This window comes from Physeter macrocephalus, chromosome 11, assembly GCF_002837175.3.
Source record: "Physeter macrocephalus isolate SW-GA chromosome 11, ASM283717v5, whole genome shotgun sequence".
NCBI classification, from domain to species: Eukaryota; Metazoa; Chordata; class Mammalia; order Artiodactyla; family Physeteridae; genus Physeter; species Physeter macrocephalus.
In genome coordinates this window covers 41,022,863-41,044,982 of record NC_041224.1, presented here as the reverse complement: position 1 = coordinate 41,044,982, position 22,120 = coordinate 41,022,863, and the positions used below count along the sequence as shown (strand labels likewise).

General features: G+C 42.8%; 1 protein-coding gene and 1 non-coding gene across 2 annotated transcripts in view; both read left to right on the top strand.

Moving 5' to 3' along the window:
- The window catches only part of ADAMTSL3 (ADAMTS like 3), a 347,006-nt gene that overhangs the window by 55,705 nt on the left and 269,181 nt on the right, over positions 1 to 22,120 (top strand). The window contains 1 exon segment of the mRNA XM_007113354.4: positions 5,597 to 5,716. Within this exon segment, the coding sequence (XP_007113416.3) occupies positions 5,597 to 5,716 (120 nt within the window).
- Positions 17,480 to 17,582, top strand: LOC112062597 (U6 spliceosomal RNA). The gene has a single exon (XR_002890812.1). It is a non-coding gene; the product is annotated as a U6 spliceosomal RNA (small nuclear RNA).

Here is a 22,120-nt window from a genome sequence, read left to right as displayed (position 1 = left end):
ACAAATGGATGATCTTGGGACCAGGAGTCCCTGGGACCTCGCAGAAGGGTATCCAAGGAGTAGGCACAGGGGAGATGGAGGCTCCAAGTCTGCTAGGGAGTATGGCCTGATGAAGGCTTATGTGGGCCAAGGGCCCTCATCTGGACAAAAGCCAGAGCCTCCGCAATCAATTTGGATCCCATTGCTCTTCCTTCTCCGGGGTTTTGCACCTGTAGTTACCTCTTCTGTCTTCTCCATTCTCTCTCTTGCTACTGGATGATTCCTGTAAGCAAACAAACCTGCTCCAGTGTCTCCTATCTTTAAAAATACCTGCGATTCCACGTTTCCTTCCAGCTATGGCCCCTTTCTGAGTCTCTCATCACGGTCTCTACTTCCTCTTCTCCCATTCACCTCTTAAAACCATGACAGTTGTCCCTGCCGCATCACCGTAACTACTCTTGTCAAGGTCAACAGTGTGACCTCCTTGCTGTCAGATCCAATGGACACGTGTCTGGCGTCATCTCAGTCTCTTAGCAGCATTCAAGACCATTGGTCACTCTGATGCTGAATCCTTCCATGACCCAATATTTGTCTTTTTTTCCTTCATTCTACTCTAATTGATTATCATTTTTAGTCTCTTTTGCTTGCTTCTCCTCTTCTACTCACATTCAGATATTAGACTTATTTATTTTTTTAATTTTTAATTTTATTTATTTATTTTGGCTGTGTTGGGTCTTTGTTGCTGTGCACGGGCTTTCTCTAGTTGTGGCGAGCGGGGGCTACTCTTTGTTGCGGTGTGCAGGCTTCTCATTGTGGTGGCTTCTCTTGTGGAGCACGGGCTCTGGGCATGCGGGCTTCAGTAGTTGTGGCACGCAGCCTCAGTAGTTGTGGTGCACGGGCTTAGGTGCTCCGTGGCACTTGGGATCTTCCCGGACCAGGGATCAAACCCGTGTCCCCTGCACTGGCAGGTGGATTCTTAACCACTGTGCCACCAGGGAAGTCCTCAGATATTAAAATTATTGAGGGCTCCAGACAAAGCCCTCTTGTCCGCCAAACTTATTCTCTAGGGAGGGTCCTTTCCAGTATGATGCTGTAAATATATATGTGTAGGAAATGAAAACGATGTCTTCCAAATTTCTGTCTTCAGCCTTAGACCTCCCTTATGAGTTCCAGACTTGCATATTGAACAGCCAGCTCAAGCTTTCCACATGGATGGATGTCTCATGCACATCTCAGACTTAATGTGACCCAAACAGACCCAAACTCTCTGCCCCTCCCCAGCAGATCCCTTCCTGCCTCAGGGCAACCCACCCATTGAATCTTTTTTTTTTTTCCTTAAAGAACTTTTTTTCTTACTACTTAAATCTCTTATTTATTTATTTAAGCTGCACTCGGTCTTAGTTGCAGGACGTGGGATCTTTGTTGCAGCATGCGGGATCTTTAATTACGGCATGCAGACTTCTAGTTGTGGCACGCGGACTCTTAGTTGCAGCATGCAAGTGGGATCTAGTTCCCCGACCAGGGATCGAACCTGGGCCCCCTGCGTTAGGAGCGTGGATTCTTACCCACTGGACCACCAGCAAAGTCCCTCATACTGAATCTTCTGTAGCCTGTTGCTCAAGTCATCCTTGATGCCTTGCTTTTTCTCACCCATCAGTAACTTCTAGTCTATCTACCTCTCCCCTTCACCGCGGCCATCCTCCCAGTCAAAGGAATCATCCCTTCTCAACTGGATTAGTGCAACGGCCTTCTAATTGATCTATATGATTCCATCTTGCATCCTCCTAACCTATCCTCCACAAAGCAGTCAGTGTTAACTGAAATCTATAGTTCTTCAACTGCTTGCCATGGCCTGTAAGGCTTTGAATGTCCCAGCTCCTCCTTTCTCTCTTATTTCCATTTCATGCGCTCTCTTCCTTGTTCACACTGTATCCAGCCGCACTGACTTCCTTTCTGATTTGCAGTCCCACTGACCTGCTTCCCACCTTAGGGCTTTTGTACTTGCTCTTCTTTTCATCATGAATGCTTATCCTTGGCTCTTTGTGTGACTAGTTCCTTCTTACCTGTTAGGTATTAGCTTAAATCTTGTCTTCTCAGAGATGCCTTCCTGATCTTCTTATCTAAAGTTAAACAACCCTCTCCCAACCTTATTCTCATATCCCTCTGTTTATTTCCTTTATAGCACGTAGAGCTTTAATTTTCTTGTTTATGAATTTGTTTGCTTATTTTATTATGTATCTCTTCCCACTAGAGTATAACCTTCATGAAAAGAGGGACCTTATCTTTCTCGTACGTCATTGTATTCATAGCACATAGAACAGTTACAGGCATGTAGTAGGTGCTCAATCAATATGTGTTGAATGTATGGTCTACTAAAGATAAGCATCATACTGGGAGGCCCTGTGTATTCAGGGAGCTGATTTCAGGTGTTGATCCTAGGCTACTCCCAGCCCCCACTCTTTGGTAAAACAATCTAACTGTGTCTTTGCAAATGGCCACTAACATGTTAGACCTGGCTCCTGCTCTGTGGTGTTTGGCAAGTCTCTTCACTTTCAGAGCCTTAGTTTACTCATTTCTAAAAAAAGGAGTTTGACCTGGATGACTTCTAAGGCCTCTTCAGGCCTTTAAAACTATGATTCTACCATCTCTGAAGCCAATAGAGGCAAGCAACACCAACAACTAACTTTTATCCATTCTTCGCTAAGCATTTTGGTAATCCGTGTCCATGAATTACGTTAAGATAGAATCCATTCTTTACCAGCAGTTATATAAAATTTGGCCCTGAGGTTTACCTAGATGTGTTTTTATCCTTGGTGAGAAGAGCGATACTTTTACACATACTCAAACTTCCTGGGAAACATACAGAGACATACATTTTACCATCAAATTCACCTCTTATTTTCACGTGGAAGTTTTTATCCCCGCCTCACCTTTTTAAACCCTGATAAATACAATGTAAAGTTTGGAACAGTGGCTCACAAAGTGGGAGGTAATCAGCTATAGTTATAATCAAGTCATAAGTGTCTGCTATTTTTTTCCCACACTAATGAATACTGAGGACCGGAAAGCTTTACTACCAGCAAGACTTTTTGCTTTTTCTGATATTTCAGAACACCCCACAGAACACTGCTAAAGCGTGTGAGAGTCCGGCTGTCTCTGTGGAGGCTGTGGTATTAGCTCCCCTTCCTTTTCCTCCCAAGGTCACTTAGGAGCAATCTCCAGCACTTATCAGAGAGCTGGCCGACCAGGTCTGACAGATGTATTCTGTGCCCTTGCCTGGGCCTGATCAGAGCTCCTTTCCAGGCTCTTGACACCGTGGCTTTGCTGTGGACCTCAGGGTGACCATGCTAACTTTTAGAGCAGAGCCTCCCCACAGGAAGGTGACATAACAGAGAAAACCTCCACAGAACACCCGGTGGTGGTCTGAACACTGGGGTGACAGACCCGTGTCAAGGGTGGCTTCACAGTGTAGCAGGTAGAACATCCACAGGTGTTTTTCCAATTTCCCGCACTCAGGTAGGAGTCACTGGACCTCAAGCAAGCCATTTAGAGGGAGGGCAAAGGAGATCTGGGGCTGCAGGGCTCTGGGAAGATTCCTGTCTCTCGCTTGGTGCTGAGCCCCTCATGTGAATGAAATTTAATGAGAGAATCTTGAAATTCTTTGAACAGGGTAGGGCTAACCAAAACACAGACTTATCTGTTCGAAGTTCCTTAACAAAGCTATCACATCTTGATTTCTTTTTTTTAACGTGTAGCATTCAGATGGCTGTTTTCGCTTTAACCGCAGTTCCTGCTGCAGTTTGGAATTGTGACCCTTGGTGGAACAGAGGTGTTAGAGGGGTACTTTTATTCCCCATTCCCCCTATTTGCAGAAAATGACTTCCTCGGAGTTACACCCATGGCCTCTCACTCTGTTTCTTGCTCGCTCCTTCTGGAGCAGGGGGAGTGAGGTACCCTGTTGGGGGCAGAGTCATGGACCCGTGTTTTTGATCATGTGGGGCTAAGCACTGGGGGTTCCATCTCCTTTATCTTGTTTCTCCTTGAACCAATCAAGGCAGTGATCTGGATAAGCCCTCTACATGCTCCAACTTCCCTTGGATGGGGGCGTGGCAAGCGTTGATAGCAAGTCCATTGGGCCATTGTGTCCAAGCCATATTCTCCAACAGTTGATGTCCTTCCTGTCTCCCCTTGACCCCAACAAATGGGGCTTACGTCTACCAATTCAGATGCCAGGGCATGAGCTTTCCTTGAATCCAATGGAGTCTTTCTGCAAAATCCATGTTTATTTAATCTTGGATTTTTTTTTTATATAAACATACAAAGCATGATGAGAAAAAAATCTCAAAGGAAATACATCAAAACAATTAAAAGGGGTATTATAGGTTGGAGTATATATGGGTGGTTTTTATTTTCTTTTGCACTCATCTGAATTTTCTAAAGTTTCTTTAAGGAACATGCACTTCTGTTATAGTATGGAAAAAATAAGTTTGTTTCTCACTCTTTCACCAAAAAATCAAAAACAGAAAGAAAGAAAGAAAAGGAAAGAGAAAGAAAGCACATCCTAGAAACAATGGATTTGTAACAACAGAACTTAAGCAAGGTAACCTCACTGTGGCTGCATTGCTGGAAGGTTGTGGGCAGGGGGAGGAAACAGGTGTCAGGGAGTAAATACTGTGTGAGCTGATTTGAGGTGGCCCAGGGTGCTATCCTGGTCTAAAAGCCCCTCAACACAGATACCTGGTGTGTCTCGCATGGCCTTTGCCAAGAGAGGGCACTTCCCTTTTTAAAAAAAAATTTTATTGAAGTATAGTTGATTTACAATGTTGTGTTAATTTCTGCTGTGCAGCAAAGTGACTCAGTTATACATATATATACAGATATATATGTGTTTATATACACATATCTATATATACATATATGTGTATATAAACACATATATATACATTCTTTTTTATATTCTTTTCCATTATGGTGTATCACAGGATATTGAATACAGTTTTCTGCGCTATACAGGAGGACCTTGTTGTTTATCCGTCCTATATATACTAGTTTGCATCTGCTAATCCCAAACTCCCAATCCATCCTTCCCCCAGTCCCCTCCCCCTTGGCAACCACAAGTCTGTTCTCTATGTCTTTTGAGTCTATTTCTGTTTCACAGATAGGTTCATTTGTCTTATTTTAGATTCCACGTATAAGTGATATCATATGGTATTTGTCTTTCTCTGTTTGACTTACTTCACTTAGTATGATAATCTCTAGGTCCATCCATGTTGCTGCAAATGGCATTATTTCATTCTTTTTTTATGGCTGAGTAGTATTCCTAGTATGATAATCTCTAGGTCTAATGCCATTTGAAATAATGCAAATGGCATTATTTCATTCTTTTTTATGGCTGAGTAATATTCCATTGTGTATATGTACCACGTCTTCTTTATCCATTCGTCTATCGAGGGGCATTTAGGTTGTTTCCACATCTAGGCTATTGTAAATAGGCACTTACCTTTTCTTGGTACAGCCTTTTGGTGGGTGGATTCTCTTGGACTCGCCCTTTTCAGAGACTGCCTGTTGGGAGTCCTTACTGGGGCCTTATTTGTAACCAAGTGATCTTGCCTTTCAGACCACAGCAGAGAAGTCTCCTGGGGCCTATTTCCTTCCTGAGTTTGCACTCTCCCCTCAGGGAAGTTTTCTGGAAGATACAACAGGGGAGCAGTTCCTGACGTATCGCTATGACGACCAGGTAAGAACTTCATTAAAGAGCCTATTTTTGACTTTGCCATTTGCCAATGGGCAGGAAACAGTTTCTCAAAAATAACTTCAAAATAATTATATTTCCTCCTTGGCACCACTTATATAATAGACCCATTACACCAGGAAGGACCCCAAGACGCTGGGCTGCTCGCGCTTGCATGTAGCTTCCTGCACAGTGTGTGGTTCTCGCTCTGGGTGGGGCATTGCCTTGAGTGACACATTCTCTTATTTTCATCAGAAATATTTCCATATTAATATAAATATTTAAATTCATTCATTTCAGCTATTGCCAAATTCATCATGTAATTCTGAAGTTAAACAAAAGTTCTGTTTTCTGATTAAGCTTTACTTTCTTTGCCCTCTTAGCTCTTACTTTATTTCTTTTACCAGCACCAAAACTTTTCTTTTCCAAGCCCATTTTCCAGAAAGGGAAAACATATGCATGCCACTGTGTGAGGGCGCGTGTGTGTGCACATGCTTGTGTGTTTAAATCACTGCACGAAACCCAACTGGAGAGTGAGGCCATGCTTGGCTGAGATGCAGAAACCGCACGCTTGGGACTGTGACTCTCCATTCTCGATTTACATTGATGCCCTAACAGCATGGAAGATTACGTATGTCTTTGAAATCACTCACAACTCGTTTGAAACAGAGAGTGTCAAGTTTGCCAAAGGCAGAGTTTCTAGCTGATAGGGCCTGAACTTCTGAGGCAGTGGTGCAAACTGGGCTAGGATTTAGGATGATGAGTGACGTTGAAAGATCTGGTAGACCTTGGCACCGAAGGGACCAAGTGTGGGTGAGGAATGGGGAAAGAATGTCTTCTCTCGGGACATGACGGGGTGGAGGAAGATGGCCCAGGGACCGAGGTCCGCTGTGCTGTCCTGATCTGTGTGGTCAAGGCTGGTGAATTCTGGCTTGAGTTGCACAGGGCCTAGTTAGGGGGTGAAAGATATTGCTCGGAAGGAGCAGCTCTGGGAAGGTCAGTCTGCCAACGTGGGTAGATGTACAACGTGACAGCAGGGAGTGGTACGCGGCTCTGGGGCCGGCTTGGAGGTGGGCAGAGTGCAGATGAGGCTGAGAGGAGGATTAAAGTCGCAGGCAGCATAACTGGTCGATGAAGGATGGAGCATGGAGGGCGGGTAGAGACATCTATTGCAGGGTGCTCTGTATCCCAGCTCAGGGGGAGGCACCATTGATTTTGATCCTCAGCTTCTACTGCGTGACCTGTGCTTGGTACATTGAGCTCTGGAACTGGGATTGGGGTGAGGGGCAGGCCTTAAACCAGTGCACCCATCTGTGAGCAGGATGCTATCCAGGTAGTCAGGGGCAGGGGTGGGATGAGACCAGTTTTTTTTTTAATCAAAATTGTCAACATCAATCATTTAAGTTCCCTGAATAGTGAGTCCACAAATAGTTATTGCGGGGAGCAGGGGTGGGGTGGAAGATGATTCGATATTCATGTTAATAGACCCCAGTTAATCCTTTGGACAGGCATTTGGGCCTGGTTGCTAAGAGGGCCTAAACCATCACATTGCTTTTGGACCTTCTCCCCGATGGATTTTTAGAGGGCCTATGATTTATGGCTTCTTTTAATCAAGAAATTAATGCTCTAACAGGTTTTCATATGAGAGCTTCAGAGAAACTAACTGAGGAGGCAGTAAAGGATAGAAGAGAGTGTCTGGAAAATCATGAGCTCTGTGGGGTTTTTTTTTGTTGTTTTTTTTTTTTGCGGTGCACGGGCCTCTCACTGCTGTGGCCTCTCCCGCCGTGGAGCACAAGCTCCGGACGCGCAGGCTCAGCGGCCATGGGTCACGGGCCCAGCCGCTCCGCGGCATGTGTGATCCTCCCGGACCGGGGCACGAACCCATGTCCCCTGCATTGGCAGGCGGTCTCTCAACCACTGCACCACCAGGGAAGCCCAGCTCTGTGTTTTTTAATGAAAGAGTGGTTGATGCCTTCTCCAGGTTCTGCAAATAAATGATATTTAATATAATAACAATATAAAAGCTAGCAAAAGAGGAAAGTAAGCCCCTTTAGTCTTTCCAAAAGGCCTGAAGCAGATCTTAAAAGTGTGTGGCACGCTGTGGAAATTTTGTCCTGGGACACAGTGTTCCAGAGAGCCCCAGTGAATAGCATATAAAAACATTCTGTGTTGCCCCCACTGTGTATTTCTTTTAAGGGAAAGGAACAAGGTCAAACTATAACAAGCCAATAATAGCATCTACCCTCTGCTACTAAAGGCAAAGAAAATAGGCCTTTGTACCAAACTAGGTGTATCTGTTGAATGAATCTCAAGAATGTAATCATCTAGAGACTGTTAACCCATCAGCCCAAGCCTTGATTCTCTTTTCTCTTAATGCTGAGTGTGCAGACTGCATTGTAATATCAGGGAGCTTCTTAGGCTCAGGGGAAAAGTTAGATCAAATATGACTCAGTTAGAAAACTCCCCCTATCCTGTAACATACCATAAAATGTGAAGAACATCTAAGAACATAGACTCAGGAGTCAGACTGCTTTGGATTTGAACTCCATTTCTGATGTTTTATTTGCTGTGTGACTTCGGACAAGTTACTTCACTTCTCTGTGCCTCAGTTTTGTCACCTCTGAAATATATGATGGTGTCAACCTCACGGAAATGTTTTAAGGATTAAAGGAGATAATTCATATGTCTCCCTGCACAGGTTCTGGAGTATATAAGCCCTTAATCTAGCTATTGTTATTGCTAGTAATATTATTTGCAAAGACTCAATTCAGAGAATCTCAGATATTCTTATGCTAAAGAAAAGGAAGAAGCATATTCTCCATTAATATCAAAGGACCTTGGGCTTCCCTGGAGGCGCAGTGGTTGCGCATCCGCCTGCCGATGCAGGGGAACTGGGTTCGCGCCCCGGTCTGGGAGGATCCCACGTGCCGCGGAGCGGCTGGGCCCGTGAGCCATGGCCGCTGAGCCTGCGCGTCCGGAGCCTGTGCTCCGCAACGGGAGAGGCCACAGCAGAGGGAGGCCCGCATACCACAAAAAAAAAAAAAAAAAAAAAAAAAAAAAATCAAAGGACCTCACACAATATGTTTAATTTTTTATTAAGGTATAACAAGCATATAGTAAAGTACACCCATATCTGAAGTGTAGAACTTGGTAAGTTTTTAAATAACTTTACACCTCTGTAGCCACCACCCAGATCCAGCAATTAAACATTCCCAGCACCCTAGGAAGCTCCTTGGACCCCTTCTGGTCAATATCCCTCACCCAAGAATGAACCACCATCCTGACTTCTATCACTCTTATAGATTCGTTTTGGTTTTTACTTTTATTTTTTATATAAATGGAATCATACAGCACATACTCATTTATGTTTGGCTTCTTTCACACATCATGATGTCTGAAGGGTTCAACCAAGTTGCTGGATGCAACAGAATTTAGGGTTTAATGTCTGCTGTTGCGCTCTTTGGAACGAACTGTCTCATATTGGAACAGATCGCAGCATATTGGGTGGCATGCAGCATTGCTCTTGCACAGAAGTTCCCCGGTTGTCCCTCAAAGGTTTTCAGGGCAGCCCCTCCAAAGATTCCGTACCTGGGGTGTGCTGGAGGCGGTGTTCCAGAGTAGCCTTTGTTCCATCCCAGCAGCTGCTGGCATTCCATGGTCAGAAATAGGTCTAGGTCTGGGTGAGTTGGCACCCAGGGCACCCAGTGTCTGTGCTGTCATGTCGCTTAAGTACACCTACCTGTGGAGTTTGTGGGTATGTGCCAGAGGCACCGTCCTGCTGTCCCAACGGCCTGAAATCAGAGTGACAAAGTGCTTATGCTGCAGGCGCTGCTGTCTGGTTACTGAAGTTGTTGGGTCAAAACTGGGTTCACTAGGAACTTCCTACCTATCAAATACTCATTTGATAAAATGGGAAGCAAGCAGATGGTGTGTGTTTGCTCTCTTCAACGACCCCTGTAGGACTTTTTTTTTTTTTTAACATTTTTATTGAAGTATAGTTGATTTACAATATTGTGTTAGTTTTACATGTACAGTAAAGTGATTCAGGTGTATATAGCTATTATTTTTTCAGGTTATTTTCCACTATGTGTTATTACAAAATATTGAATATTGTTCCCTGTGTTATACAGTAAATTCTTTTTTTAAAAAAAATTTTATTTTGTTTATGTTTTTATACAGCCTGTAGGACATTTTTTTTTTTTTTTTAATGGTATGCGAGCCTCTCACTGTTGTGGCCTCTCCCGTTGCGGAGCACCGGCTCCGGACGCGCAGGCTCAGCATCCATGGCTCACAGGCCCAGCCGCTCTGCAGCACGTGGGATCCTCCCGGACCGGGGCACGATCCCGCGTTCCCTGCATCGGCAGGTGGACTCTCAACCACTGCGCCACCAGGGAAGCCCTGCAGGACTTTTTAAAGTGTTTTATTCTGGTGTATTTTCATGAAGACCTTCAGGTCACTCTTCCAATGTCTCCTGGATTAGGTGTCTGGAAAACTAATAACCGTGAGGCCGGTAAAGCACAGCTGTGATGTAGACTGTGTTTAATGAGTCACATAAAAGGCACACTGTGGATTATACAGGGGGCTGAGACGGCTTCTAGTGAAGAAAGCCGTTCTGAAGCCAACTGGGTAGCAGCGTGGTTCAGTGCACACAGGACTAGTCAGACAGCCTTCGTCTTGCTTCTGCCACTAATTGGCTTGGAATTTAACAAAGTTATCCAACATCTTTGGACCGCAGATGCCTCATTTGTCTTGAAAAGCAAAGCGACCGTATTTCATGATCCGAACTCCTTCCCCCGAAAAGAGTCTATTTTTCGAAACTACAAAATGATTACTCTACATTGCAGAGTGTTAATTGGATCATTCTGATTATCGAGGCAGGCTTGCCAGCGATGCAGTAAACTGTTACTTTAGAGAATCATAGAATTTTACAACTGGTGGAGACTTTGGCTCAAATGCCTCATTTTACAAGTCAAGAAAACAGAGCCTCTGAAAGTGCAAATGACTTACTCAAGGACACCCGGATGGTCATGTGAAAAAAACTAAAACTTATACTCCACACCTCAGGCTCCCCCACTCTGAGATACATCCAGTTGCTTCTCTCAGAAGAATCGCCTAGAAAATTATCTCTTTTCCCCAAAATCCCGATTCCACTGTTATAGTGAATAGGGCTTTGGAGACCTTAGTACATCCAAGGGAATGATTTCATATTCATGGGTTGCTTCATCAGCTCATTCTTAACTCGTTTGGGAATTTGGAATTAACCATTCTGATAGCATTTATAGGGAGAATTATTATCACAGTAGGAATGACATTGTTTTCAAGGTCTGGGTGAAACGTGGTAGCGGAGATGAAAATGGCACCGACTTCCCATGTAGTGAGCAGATCCTTGGAATGAAAGCGTTCTGACATTCGGTTGTATCCGTGGTACAAGGTAGTTAAAATGTGTTAGTTTGGGATGACTTGCTAAGGAGCTTGTGGTGGAAAGCCTTGTTAGGCAGCCAGCCTCTGGGGTAGATTCTTTGGTCATTCCTCATGGTGGATTTAGAGTTTTGTCCCCCAGAGGACCTGTTCACAGGCAAGCAGCTGAGTGTTGGCTGGTTCTAGGAAGTGGAGTCTTGAATTCTGCAGTTTGTTCTTTCTCCTATCGCTGATGAGGCAGAACTGAGAGCTGCTCAGTGTCTGCCTAAGTCTCTTTCTGGGAAAGAGGATGCCGAGTCTTCCCATCCTGCCCTTCGACACACTGAAGCTTTAGACGTGGGGCTTCATGAGTTGTCATGGGACTGACTTAAAAGTCTGTCCCAGGAATTGTGTTTCTCCGTTGAAAGTCATTTCTTTTCTTTTTTTTTTTTTTTAAAGTTAGGGGAACTCTTTGTTTTGCACAAATATTCTTTTCTTTTTGTGTCTTATTTTTTAGCGTTCGTTAGGTGCAGGGAAATGTGGAAGGTACGTCTTCCCAGATTTTGTGGATTGGCTATAATGTGCTTCCTCCTTGTGGGCAGCTGTGGTGGGATAAAGGTGGTTAAGCACACTTAGAAATTCATGCCCATGTGCATTTTCCTATGGTCCAAGGATTGTCTTTTCGTGTGCACATGTTGATGTAATGTCTACCTTGCCACCTTAGGCTACAAAGCACTAATAGGCTGAAAAACAAAAACAAAAACAAAAAACACCCAAAGCGTTAACTTGAATTCCAGGCATGTGGGATAAGCCTGGGTGTTCAGTTAGTGGTGGGTTCTGACTTTCCTAAAACGAACCTAGGGTAAATTCTAACATAAGCTTGCGGACATTTGGAAGAGAACCACCTTGATTTCATGTCGCAGAGGTCCTTTTACACTGTCTATACCCATCATCCTTTCTCCCCTGTTACCTTCTGTCTCCCCTGTAACTCCAGGTAAGGAGTCCCTGGCTGATCTGGCATTTGTTTTGTCTCTTTCTGCCCACGTTTAAGTGGATTCAAGATGTTTTTTCAAGTTAACATTGCTGTCAGCTATACTCTGATCTACTGTTGCTTTCAGCGACCTTGATTTCCAAATTCTTATTGTCTCCTGCTGCTTCCTCCTCCTCCTCTTAGCTCTTAAAATCTGACTTCCAGTATCTCCTGCTTCCACACCCCACCCCTCACCTTAGACGGGCATCCTTTTCAAGAATTTCACTTCCTTTTCTGAAGTCAAATCCAGGGTTTGGTGCGAATCATTCTACATCTGTAAAATGCTATGTTTGTAAAATTCTGTGTTTGTCAGAATTCTAAGGCCTTACGACGTCATCAATGGAGTCATAGTTGACTCTTCGCTTTCCTCCCCTGGATGCCGTTGACTGCCTACTTGTGTGATTTCTCGTTTCAAAACGCCTCTCCAATTTGTATTTTCTTTACTGTTTCCATCACCAGGGAGGTAGAGGGCTGGATGTGTGGCCCAGCCCTGACAGGCATCTGGAATTGTAGCATGACAGAGTTGGAAGGAAGTTTAGGGACTCTGTTTTTTCAGGTGAGGAATCTGAGCCCCAGAGAGGAGCAGTGTCTTACCCAAGATCACACAGCCAGGCAGTAGCAAAGCCAAGTGCCTGTTCTTTGCCCTGAAGCTCAGTTAAGACATTTTTACATCTAATCTGCGGGAAGGAAAAGTATGAGAGCAATGTTTGAATGAATTTTTAATACGAGTCGTAACAATAATATATTAATAATGAAGCCTTTGTGTAGTCTTCTTTCTAGACTTCTTTTAAATGTCTTTTTTTCTTCAACGATTATGACAAACCAAATTTTCCTCTTCCTTATTTAATTATTGATTTATGCATTCTTTCTAAGGACAAGAAATCTGTTTGCTGTGAGTCCATTTTTCTCAAAGTAACTTCTTCTGAACTTTTCATGAATGTCTTGGCCGGGAGCTTCATTGTGGTTAAACTGTTGGCAGGCCTCAGAAATATCACTTGATGTTTCCAAGTTATTTATGTAATAGTTTTTAACTTGGGAAGTATATACCAACTTCTGAAGTTTCTAGTGAAGGGAAATGGCCTTAGCCCTCGGACATATAGGGTATTGTCATTGTCTTTGGGGGATCTAGATCACACATTCTCCACATAGGAGAGTTTTCTGTGTTGTGTCTGGCCTATGTGTAAAATGTTTTTAAGCAGCGAGCCATTTGAATTTGAATAGTTCATTCCTTTGTTAGTGAGTAATGTTGGTCAAATGTAGTTACGCTCCTTCGATGTTCCAAAGATTTAGCTATCTAATGAGGCGAGCTCATGGTCTGTTAGGAGAAGACAGGAACACACTGATTGGAATGACTTGTACTCGATTCCTAGTTCAGGAGCACTGCAAATACACGAACACTGCACACGCAACCGTACGTGCTGTTCTGATCGACTTTGGCACACGTGGAGTCTGAAATTTCATTATCATCGAGCTTTTCACACATCAGCTCGTTCTCAAGCATAAAAGAGTTAGGTCTGTTAAATGGAGAGTCAGTTCCAGCCTCTGAAACATGCAGACATTTTCCTCTTCTAACGCTGTCTTCCTTGACTCATTTTTGGGATACCGTGTCATTTTTTAAATCACTTTCATCAGGTGGGTTAAATGGTAGATACAAGCTGGTGAAGTTAAAAACGGTCCCAAATGCAGTATCCCCTACACGTCCCTCACTGCAGTCAGGATTGCTGAGAGACAGGGCCCTTGCTGGCTGTGCCCAGACTTCTCTTCTCTCTGAGATCTGGCCAGTCCCTGCCCAGAGATGTTCCAGGTCTTCAAGCACTTTGAGACTAGGTCACTTCCAGTCGTTCTACTGTGTCACCCTCAATCCTTGGATGAAGGAAAGCAAGTGGGCCCCCCTCTCTGCTCTGCTACGAAATGCGTGTTTCTCTTAAATGAATGCCAGGGCTTGCATTCTGTTGTGGTCTTTCTTCTTCAGGCATAGCAAAGGGAGTGGGTTTTAGTGGTGTCTTGCTATCTTGGGCCAGTGCTGGGCTAGGGCCAGGAGGCTGGCCTTGCAGGCTTGCTATGAGGGTGGGGAGTAAATGGCAGGTGGAGGACTCACTGGAAGCATGTTATTTCTTTCTCTTGTCAAGGACGACAGAGATTGAGAGAGCTGCAAAACACAGGTGAGTTGATTTGCTGGCCGGCCGAGAGAGAGCCATGTCAGGCAAGAAAAGACTGCTGATTTTCTCCAAGCTGAAGTTGGAAGGGCTAGATGTCGAGGCAATAATGGAATTTTTTCCTATCATGAGGGATTTTAAGCATTATGTTTTGATTGGCTTATTTCAAGTTTGGAAATGTTTCTTTTTGTTGGGCCAGTTCTGGCCTACATCACAAAAGTACAGGCATGCTTGCAAAGAGGTTCCTGATGGGCTAAGGCTCTTTGAGGTTTGGGTCATTCCATGGATGCTTTTGTCTGCTCATGTTTGAAGCTTCATCACTCTGCACTGTGTTTTCTTGGGTGTGGACTTTGGGTAGTGAAGGCATTCTTGAGGGCTCTTCCAGGTGGTAGGGAAATGGTTCTGGCATGTGGATGCCTGAGACCGGTTGGAGAAGTACCTTGAAAGTGTCTATAGTGTTATTCTCTATCTTACCTTTTATGATACTTGTAATATGAGTCTCGTGTCAACTTTCGTAGGTGGCCAGCTTTCCTAGTTTTCTTGGGACTGAGATAATCCAGGCAAACTGGAACAGTTGATCACCCAACTTTCCAGGCCGGACTTTTCTGTGCACTCTTGGGCTGGAGTTACCAATGGAGATCAGTGGCCCTGAGGTCGAGGTGCTGCTGGCTGCTGTGCTTGGTGGGACATTCCAAGGGCAAGTGGGGGACAAGGGTGTAGGTGTTAGGGATGTCCCATTTGGACATTCTCTCGGCATTGCCTTCCAGTGAATTTCCAGGTCTGGTTTTATTAATGAAGCTTTCATGTGTCCATTCACTTGGGTCTTCTCCATCTGCCGTCTTTGCACAAATTGTCCCAGTTGCTTGGAACATCCTCCTCTGCTTCTTATCCCCCCGCTCCCTCCCCTCACCTGGCATCTCTGTTGAACTCTTGTTCCTCCTTCAGCTCAACTATTACTTCCTCAAGGAAGTCCCCTGATAACATCCTCACCTTTACTGCCCACCCAGGTGAGATTAGGTCTGCTTGCTTGCTTCCTTTCCTTAGCATCCTGGGAGCCTTTTTCTTGTAGCATTTTCTGCCTCTCAAGTAGGCTATCACTAACCTTCCTGGGTGGCAGGAGGGAGTGAGGATAGAGGAGTGGGTGTAAAGAGAGAGTGCGCCTGGTCAGTTTGAATTTCTAGTGCTGGTCTGGGTGACTTATTTATCCAAACAGCAAATCCCGTGGAGATGCTGCATCATGAACTATTTCAAGAAAACATGATCCAGGATCTGAGGTTTGGAGCACTTTCGGTGAGCCCCACGTCCCCAGGGTTGGCAGTGATAGCCCAGGACAGTGACGGATGGCTTTTAATATTGCCTCTTCCCAGAAACCATTTCAATTACGTTTGTCATTCTGCACTTGCACAAATGCACAATCGTTTTGGACAGGTTTCCACTTCTAAAAGTTCATAATATGTGGCTGCTTTCAGGAATACATTTGAGATATGTGGAAATTAAAGTACATAACATAACAGACACCTCCCTTTCCAGAACTGGATCTAACTCATTAAGGATGTTACCAAGTCCTTAAAGAGGACTTTAACCTCTCCTTCGAGGTTCTGACATTAATTCCCCCTCTTCTGCTCCCAGCACAGGGATTATTTCCTCCTCTGACTCTCCACGGGGCTCTGAGCCTCTTCAGGGTAGGGACTGTGTCTTTTCATCACCATAGGCTCAGATCTTACTTCATGGCCTGGCACGTAGTAGACGCACAATGAACGTTTGCTTGTTGAAGGTTACATCCCTTGTCAAAAACCTTAAGTGGGTCCCATTGGTTTCCTTCTCTGAAATAGCTCATTCCTGACCGGCATTCAAGTCCCTACATAGCTTGGTCCCTTATCCCCCATTTCTTTTTGTGTGCCCAGTGCTCTGGCCAAAATGGACTTCAGGTCCTTTCCAGCCTTTGCCTGTGCCAGGCACTTGGCCGGCCATGCTCCTCACTGAATGTCTGTGTTTCCCGCAGTGCCCAGCTTAGACAGCATCTCCTCCAGGTAGCTTTGAGAGAAGTCCTCAGGTAAAGCGCTTTCTTTCTGTTCTTTGGAGAGGAGCAGCTCATCCTTGCTTAGGGTCCGAAGGCTTCATCTGGGTTTGTAATTATTTATGTGGATGTCTTATCTCTTCTACTAGAATAAGAGCAATTCTAGAGCGAGCCTGTGTAACTTCTCTGTGTCTCCCATGGACACCAAGTGGATAGAAGGCCGACTTCCAGCAGTGACAAGACTTGGAGAAATTCTAACTATACCTTTATTTCTGAGTTTTCTTTAAGGAATGGAATAAATGCTTCAAAAATGTTATTTACCCTTGGTTATAGCAAAGAGTCTATCCTGATTTCTTTCTTGTGTGCATGTGTGTGTATATTCATTTCTATTTTTTACTCTCTACCTGCAGCTGTGGGGAAATATGTTTTTTCTTCCAAACACTGTTAGCCCAAAGGCTTGGTTGGAGAATCAGATTGTTTTCTATTTTTGGACACTGGCTGCTCTGCTTTCAATTCTCAACTTTTTCCATGTGGCAGACCACCAACAAGGACAGAACTCCTAGTCCGTTTGAGTGCATCCTTCTCTTAACCTCTTCCCTCTGGGATGTAACACTGACAAGTTTTTAATTCTGCAGAGTTTAAAATGGTTGAGAAATATTTCCTTTCTCATTAAAAAAAGGCAAGATTTTTGACTCAAAAATTTGCCTTTGAATTAGGTTTCTGCTACATGAAAATACATGTGTATTGAATAGAGCTATGATATATTAAATATATACATTAAATACAACTATGCTCTCTATAAAAACCTAATCCTCAACACACCATTCCCATGAAAGATTATAATGCTGTGAATTTAGGCGTTTCATATTTGACATCTGTGCTGATAGCAGCAGCAGGCTAAGGAACAGTCATTCATTCATTCCCTCAATAAATGTTGATTGAATCTCTGCAGCATGCCAGACATTGTGCTGGGTGTGGGATGTAATGATGTGACATAGTATTGCATCCAAAATAACTCCTGCAATTCCAATCTCGAGAGCTAGGGAAGAGGAAGCTGTTTCTAGTTCAGATAAAACTAAGATTATAGCTGCCTTTATTAAGCAGCCTCCATATACAGGAACTGTATCAGATAATAAATGTGACTCCTCAAAAAAAAAAATCCTCTGTGTGTGCTCTGTGCAGCACATATAGTAAAACTGACAATACGGGAAGGATTAGCATGGCCCCTGTACAAGTTGGGATGAAATTTGTGAAGAGTTGAAAAAAAAAAGTGGGAGAGACTAAGGTATAGGGGCAAGGGATAGAAGCTAAGCTTCTCTGTATACATTTGAATTTGGAATCAAGCAAATAATTTACAAAATTCTAAAACAAAATTAGATTTTAAAAGTACGATCCCTAAAAATAAAAAAATAAAATAACACAACTGAAAAAAATCTGTGTTTTCAGCTGAGGGCAGTAACCACATAGAGAAGAATTATTCCAAGTAACTTTAAGACATATTAATTTGACTTTAAGTGGGTATATCCAAGGCCAAAAAGAACTAAAAATAAAATCATAAAACTTTTTGTAGGGATCACATTTTTGACGGTAGCATTGGCAGTGCTATTCTGGGACTTCTATGGGGGTAATGTGGGATAAAGCAAATGAACAATACAGATGGATAATCTAATTTTTATTTCTGGCACTCTTGAGAACCCAGATTCTCAGTGAAGGAGCGAGGAGATACAAATATAAGAGAGAAGAAATTAAGTAAAAACCCTATAGTCCTAAAATTGAACTGTAAGTATCTGTAAAAACTCCTGAGGTGTTTTATCTTAAACAAAAACAAAATGGAACATATTTTCTCGCTCCATTCACTGAAAAGTCCTAAAAACAGTGACCAAATGGCCAACTTACTAGCAACTTCCCTAATGTCCGGATTATGGTCTCTAAATACCATTTTCTACTTAAAAGGAACCAGAACTCCATGGAAAAATGGCTTATTCCAGGTCTGTGGGGGGTGGAAATACGCAAAATTAACCTGGGACATCATGTAATTACCAGGTAGTAAGGAAGCTGTCCAGACTAATAGTCCGATCGAAAGGGCTCAGCCAACTTGTAGAGATGCTTACGAGCATAAATTGGGACAATCTGAGCATCAGTAAGAATAAAAACTGCAAAGGATATATATATATCTCTCTCTATATATAGAGAGATATATATACTATATTTAAATTCCTAAGTCAACAACGACACTAGAATGTATTAGTCAATGTTGGCAGGTGTTAGGGTATCAACTCATGACACTGGAAACCAATAAGGGGAGAAAAAAACCCAAACATTTATCCTGCCTTCTCTATATGACTGTGACCAAATAGTAGAGGAGATTTTGTCTTAACAGAAATAGTCCTGCTAGTAAATAAAGACGGAGTGACAGAATGAGAATGTCATCACTGTGCAGCCCCTAATGAATTTGATGGTTCTAGGCATTGAATATCAACAGCTGCGAATATCACAAGAAGAGAGACAACCAAACGTGATGCGTCGCATGCTGGAAGAGCACAGTACCATCTGTGCTTCCCATCACCTCCCTAAAAAATAAAGGCTCTAGGGAATTCCCTGGCAGTCCAGTGGTTAGAGCTCAGCGTTTTCACTGAGGGGCCCAGGTTCCATCCCGGGTCGGGGAACTAAATACAGCAAGCCGCACCCCGCGGCTAAAACAACAACAAAAAATCAAGGCTCTAGATCCAACTGCCCATTCATAAGAAGTAACAGAGGGGCTTCCCTGGTGGCGCAGTGGTTGAGAGTCCGCCTGCCGATGCAGGGGACACGGGTTCGTGGCCCGGTCCGGGAGGATCCCACATGCCGCGGAGCGGCTGGGCCCGTGAGCCATGGCCGCTGAGTCTGCGCGTCCGGAGCCTGTGCTCCGCAACCGGAGAGGCCACAACAGTGAGAGGCCCGCGTACCGCAAAAAAAAAAAAAAAAAAAGAAGTAACAGAGAAACAGGTACAGAGAAACGTTAAACTCATCCATGCATCTGCAACACCAGAATCCAGACAGGAGGAAACTTTACAGGACAAACAACACAGTTTCTTCGACAAATACGTTGTTAAAGGAAAAAAAGAAGGGAACCAAAATGATGAAAGGAGATGTGGAAGATATATCAACCAGTTGCAATATGTGAACCTTATTTGGATCCTGATTTAAACAAACAAGAAACCCCAAATGACAATACCATTTATGACATAAGAAAATTAATATTTTATTGTCAATTGCTAAATTTTAAGATGTGAAACAGCATTGTGATTATGTTTAAAAAGAGTGTCTTTTGTAGAGGCACATGACAATGTTTACTGATAACATGACATGGTATTTTGCATTTGCTTCAAGATAATGGGGAGTAGGTGGGTGGTGGATGGATTAGAATTGACCTTGGGTTGCTGACTGTGGGGCGGAATGAGGGATCCTTGGCGTTCATTTTACTATTCTATCTTTATGTATATTTGAAAATTTCCATAATAAAAAGTAAAAGGGTAACAATTACACAACAACAAAATGAAACAACATTCCTGTGAGGTGGCTAGTATCATTTCATATTATTAATAAGGAAGTTGCAGCTTGGAAGAATTAATGACCTCATCAAACCTAGTCTTTCTCAAGGGAGGAGTTCATTTTTTCCCATACGAGGTTGCATACCTAAAATTAAATAATGCAAATTTTAAAATATCAAATTCACAAGAAAGAACTTGATTAGAAAGATATTTTGCAATTAGATGTTTATTCTATAGATGGTTCTTTAGTGTTTGGCTCCTGACCTCTTTGCCAGACTAAAATATGACATAAAATAGTTTTCATTAGTCCAAAATTATATGAACAATAAACTAAAGTTTAATTTATTAGTATTCCATGGGGCTTTGTAAAATATCCCATGATGTTTCACACGTTCTGAAACCAGAACATGTTTGAGAAGTATTGATTTAGAGGTTGGTGACAAAAGGTATTTTGGAGTTCCAGCATTTACAAAGATAAGAATGTGTCAGTGGGCATTGCATTCTGAATGACTGTGTTCAGCACTAAAATATTTTAAGAACACTAAGTATGCCCTGCAATTGCAAGTGAAACTGTGTTACCATTAACATATTTTACAAGTTGAGTCTATTTTGTGTCCTAACTTGGAGGAGCTTAATTTTCTGCCCCATTACAGGATAGTGCTCTTAGAACACAAGTATCCCAAATTCAACCCATTTTAAGACGTGGATTTATTAATGCCATGAACTTGGGGTAAATTCTTAGCAGAAATATTTTAAAAGCTTATTTTCTCTTAATTTTAAGACAAAATAGTCACTTACAGTTTTTAAGTTAAAAAAATACTTCATTAAACTTGCCAAATTTTATTGCAGAATATTAGAATAAGAAGCCTAAAAAATAAATGCAAAAATCCTTTTGTTCTTTCCCAGGTTCAGATGAAGAGTATAGGAAGTCTTTTTTCTATACAGTTTAGTTATATATATCGATATAGATACATCGATATATATAAATGTTGCAATTTATTTAGGAGCATAAGTACTTTTTAAGTTAGCAAAGCTGACCCATTTGGCAGAGCTATCAGAGGTTGCCTTGAAGTTTCATTTTGGTCTGCCATGTGTGATCTTGTAGCGATGCTCTACATCTCTCTATTAGGCCTCCCTCTTGCCACACAGTGCAGGAAATCTTGTTTTAAACAACCAGAATTCAGGAATTCCCTGGCGGTCCAGTGGTTAAGACTCTGGCAGGGGGCGTGGGTTTGATCCCTGGTCAGGAAACTAAGATCCCATATGCTGCGATGTGAGGCCAAAAACAAACAAACAAACAAACACCAGAATTCATCTGATCATCAATATCATTAAATACCTGGCATACTCTAATGCTCATGAGCATTTAGTGGTGTTGGACCCCACGGTCATTTTGCCCCATATGCACCTGCTGGTGACTCAGACTCAGAGATTCCTTAGTAAAGTATTGGGGTGAATAAGGTGTCTTTCCCTACAGGTCTCTGAGAGACCCCCCCCACCACCACAACATACCCTCGTTTAACTCCTGCTCGGTTTTAATCTGATTCTAGATGGATTACTCGCTCTAAAAAAGTATAAGCACGGGATGTCACAGAAGAGAAAAAATGTTCTTCAGTTTGAGAGAAAGGGAACCTCCAATTCTCTTAACACTCTTAGATATTGCCTCCCTCCAAAATAGATTTGCAACAAGAAACCTAAGAAATACAGCACACTGACTGGTTTGTTTTTCAGTCATTACCTCTCTGAAACTCGCTTAGACCATCAGGTGGCATAGCAGGCTGAGGTGAACAAAGACTAAAAAAGAGGAAAAGCATAGTTTCAAAGGAAATCAAGATGCAGGAGGTATTAAGCATTCTGGATTCAGCAGAAAATTGAATCAATGAAAACAAATTTCAGAAATTTAGTAACAGAGGAAAAGGACAGGGAAATAAAATCGATGAGAAGGAGATTGTAGCTATGTTATATACATCTCAGAGAGCTAACCTATGTACTCACAAATCAGGTGGAAGAGAAGAAGAAAGAGATCAGGTGGAAGAGAAGAAGAAATTAAATATATGCTATAAGACATGTTTGATTTACTAAAAGCTTTTGTGAAAAAAATCCAAAAATAGCACTAATACCTATGTTGATTGTATTGCATTCTGATTTCAAAAAAAAAGTGGGAAGCAGCATCTTAGAATTTAGGAAATGCAGATATAGAAAAAATGAAGATATGGAGATGAATATAGCCCATGTTCTCTGAGTCTAAGTAATCCAAATAAACATTAAGAAAAGATGTTT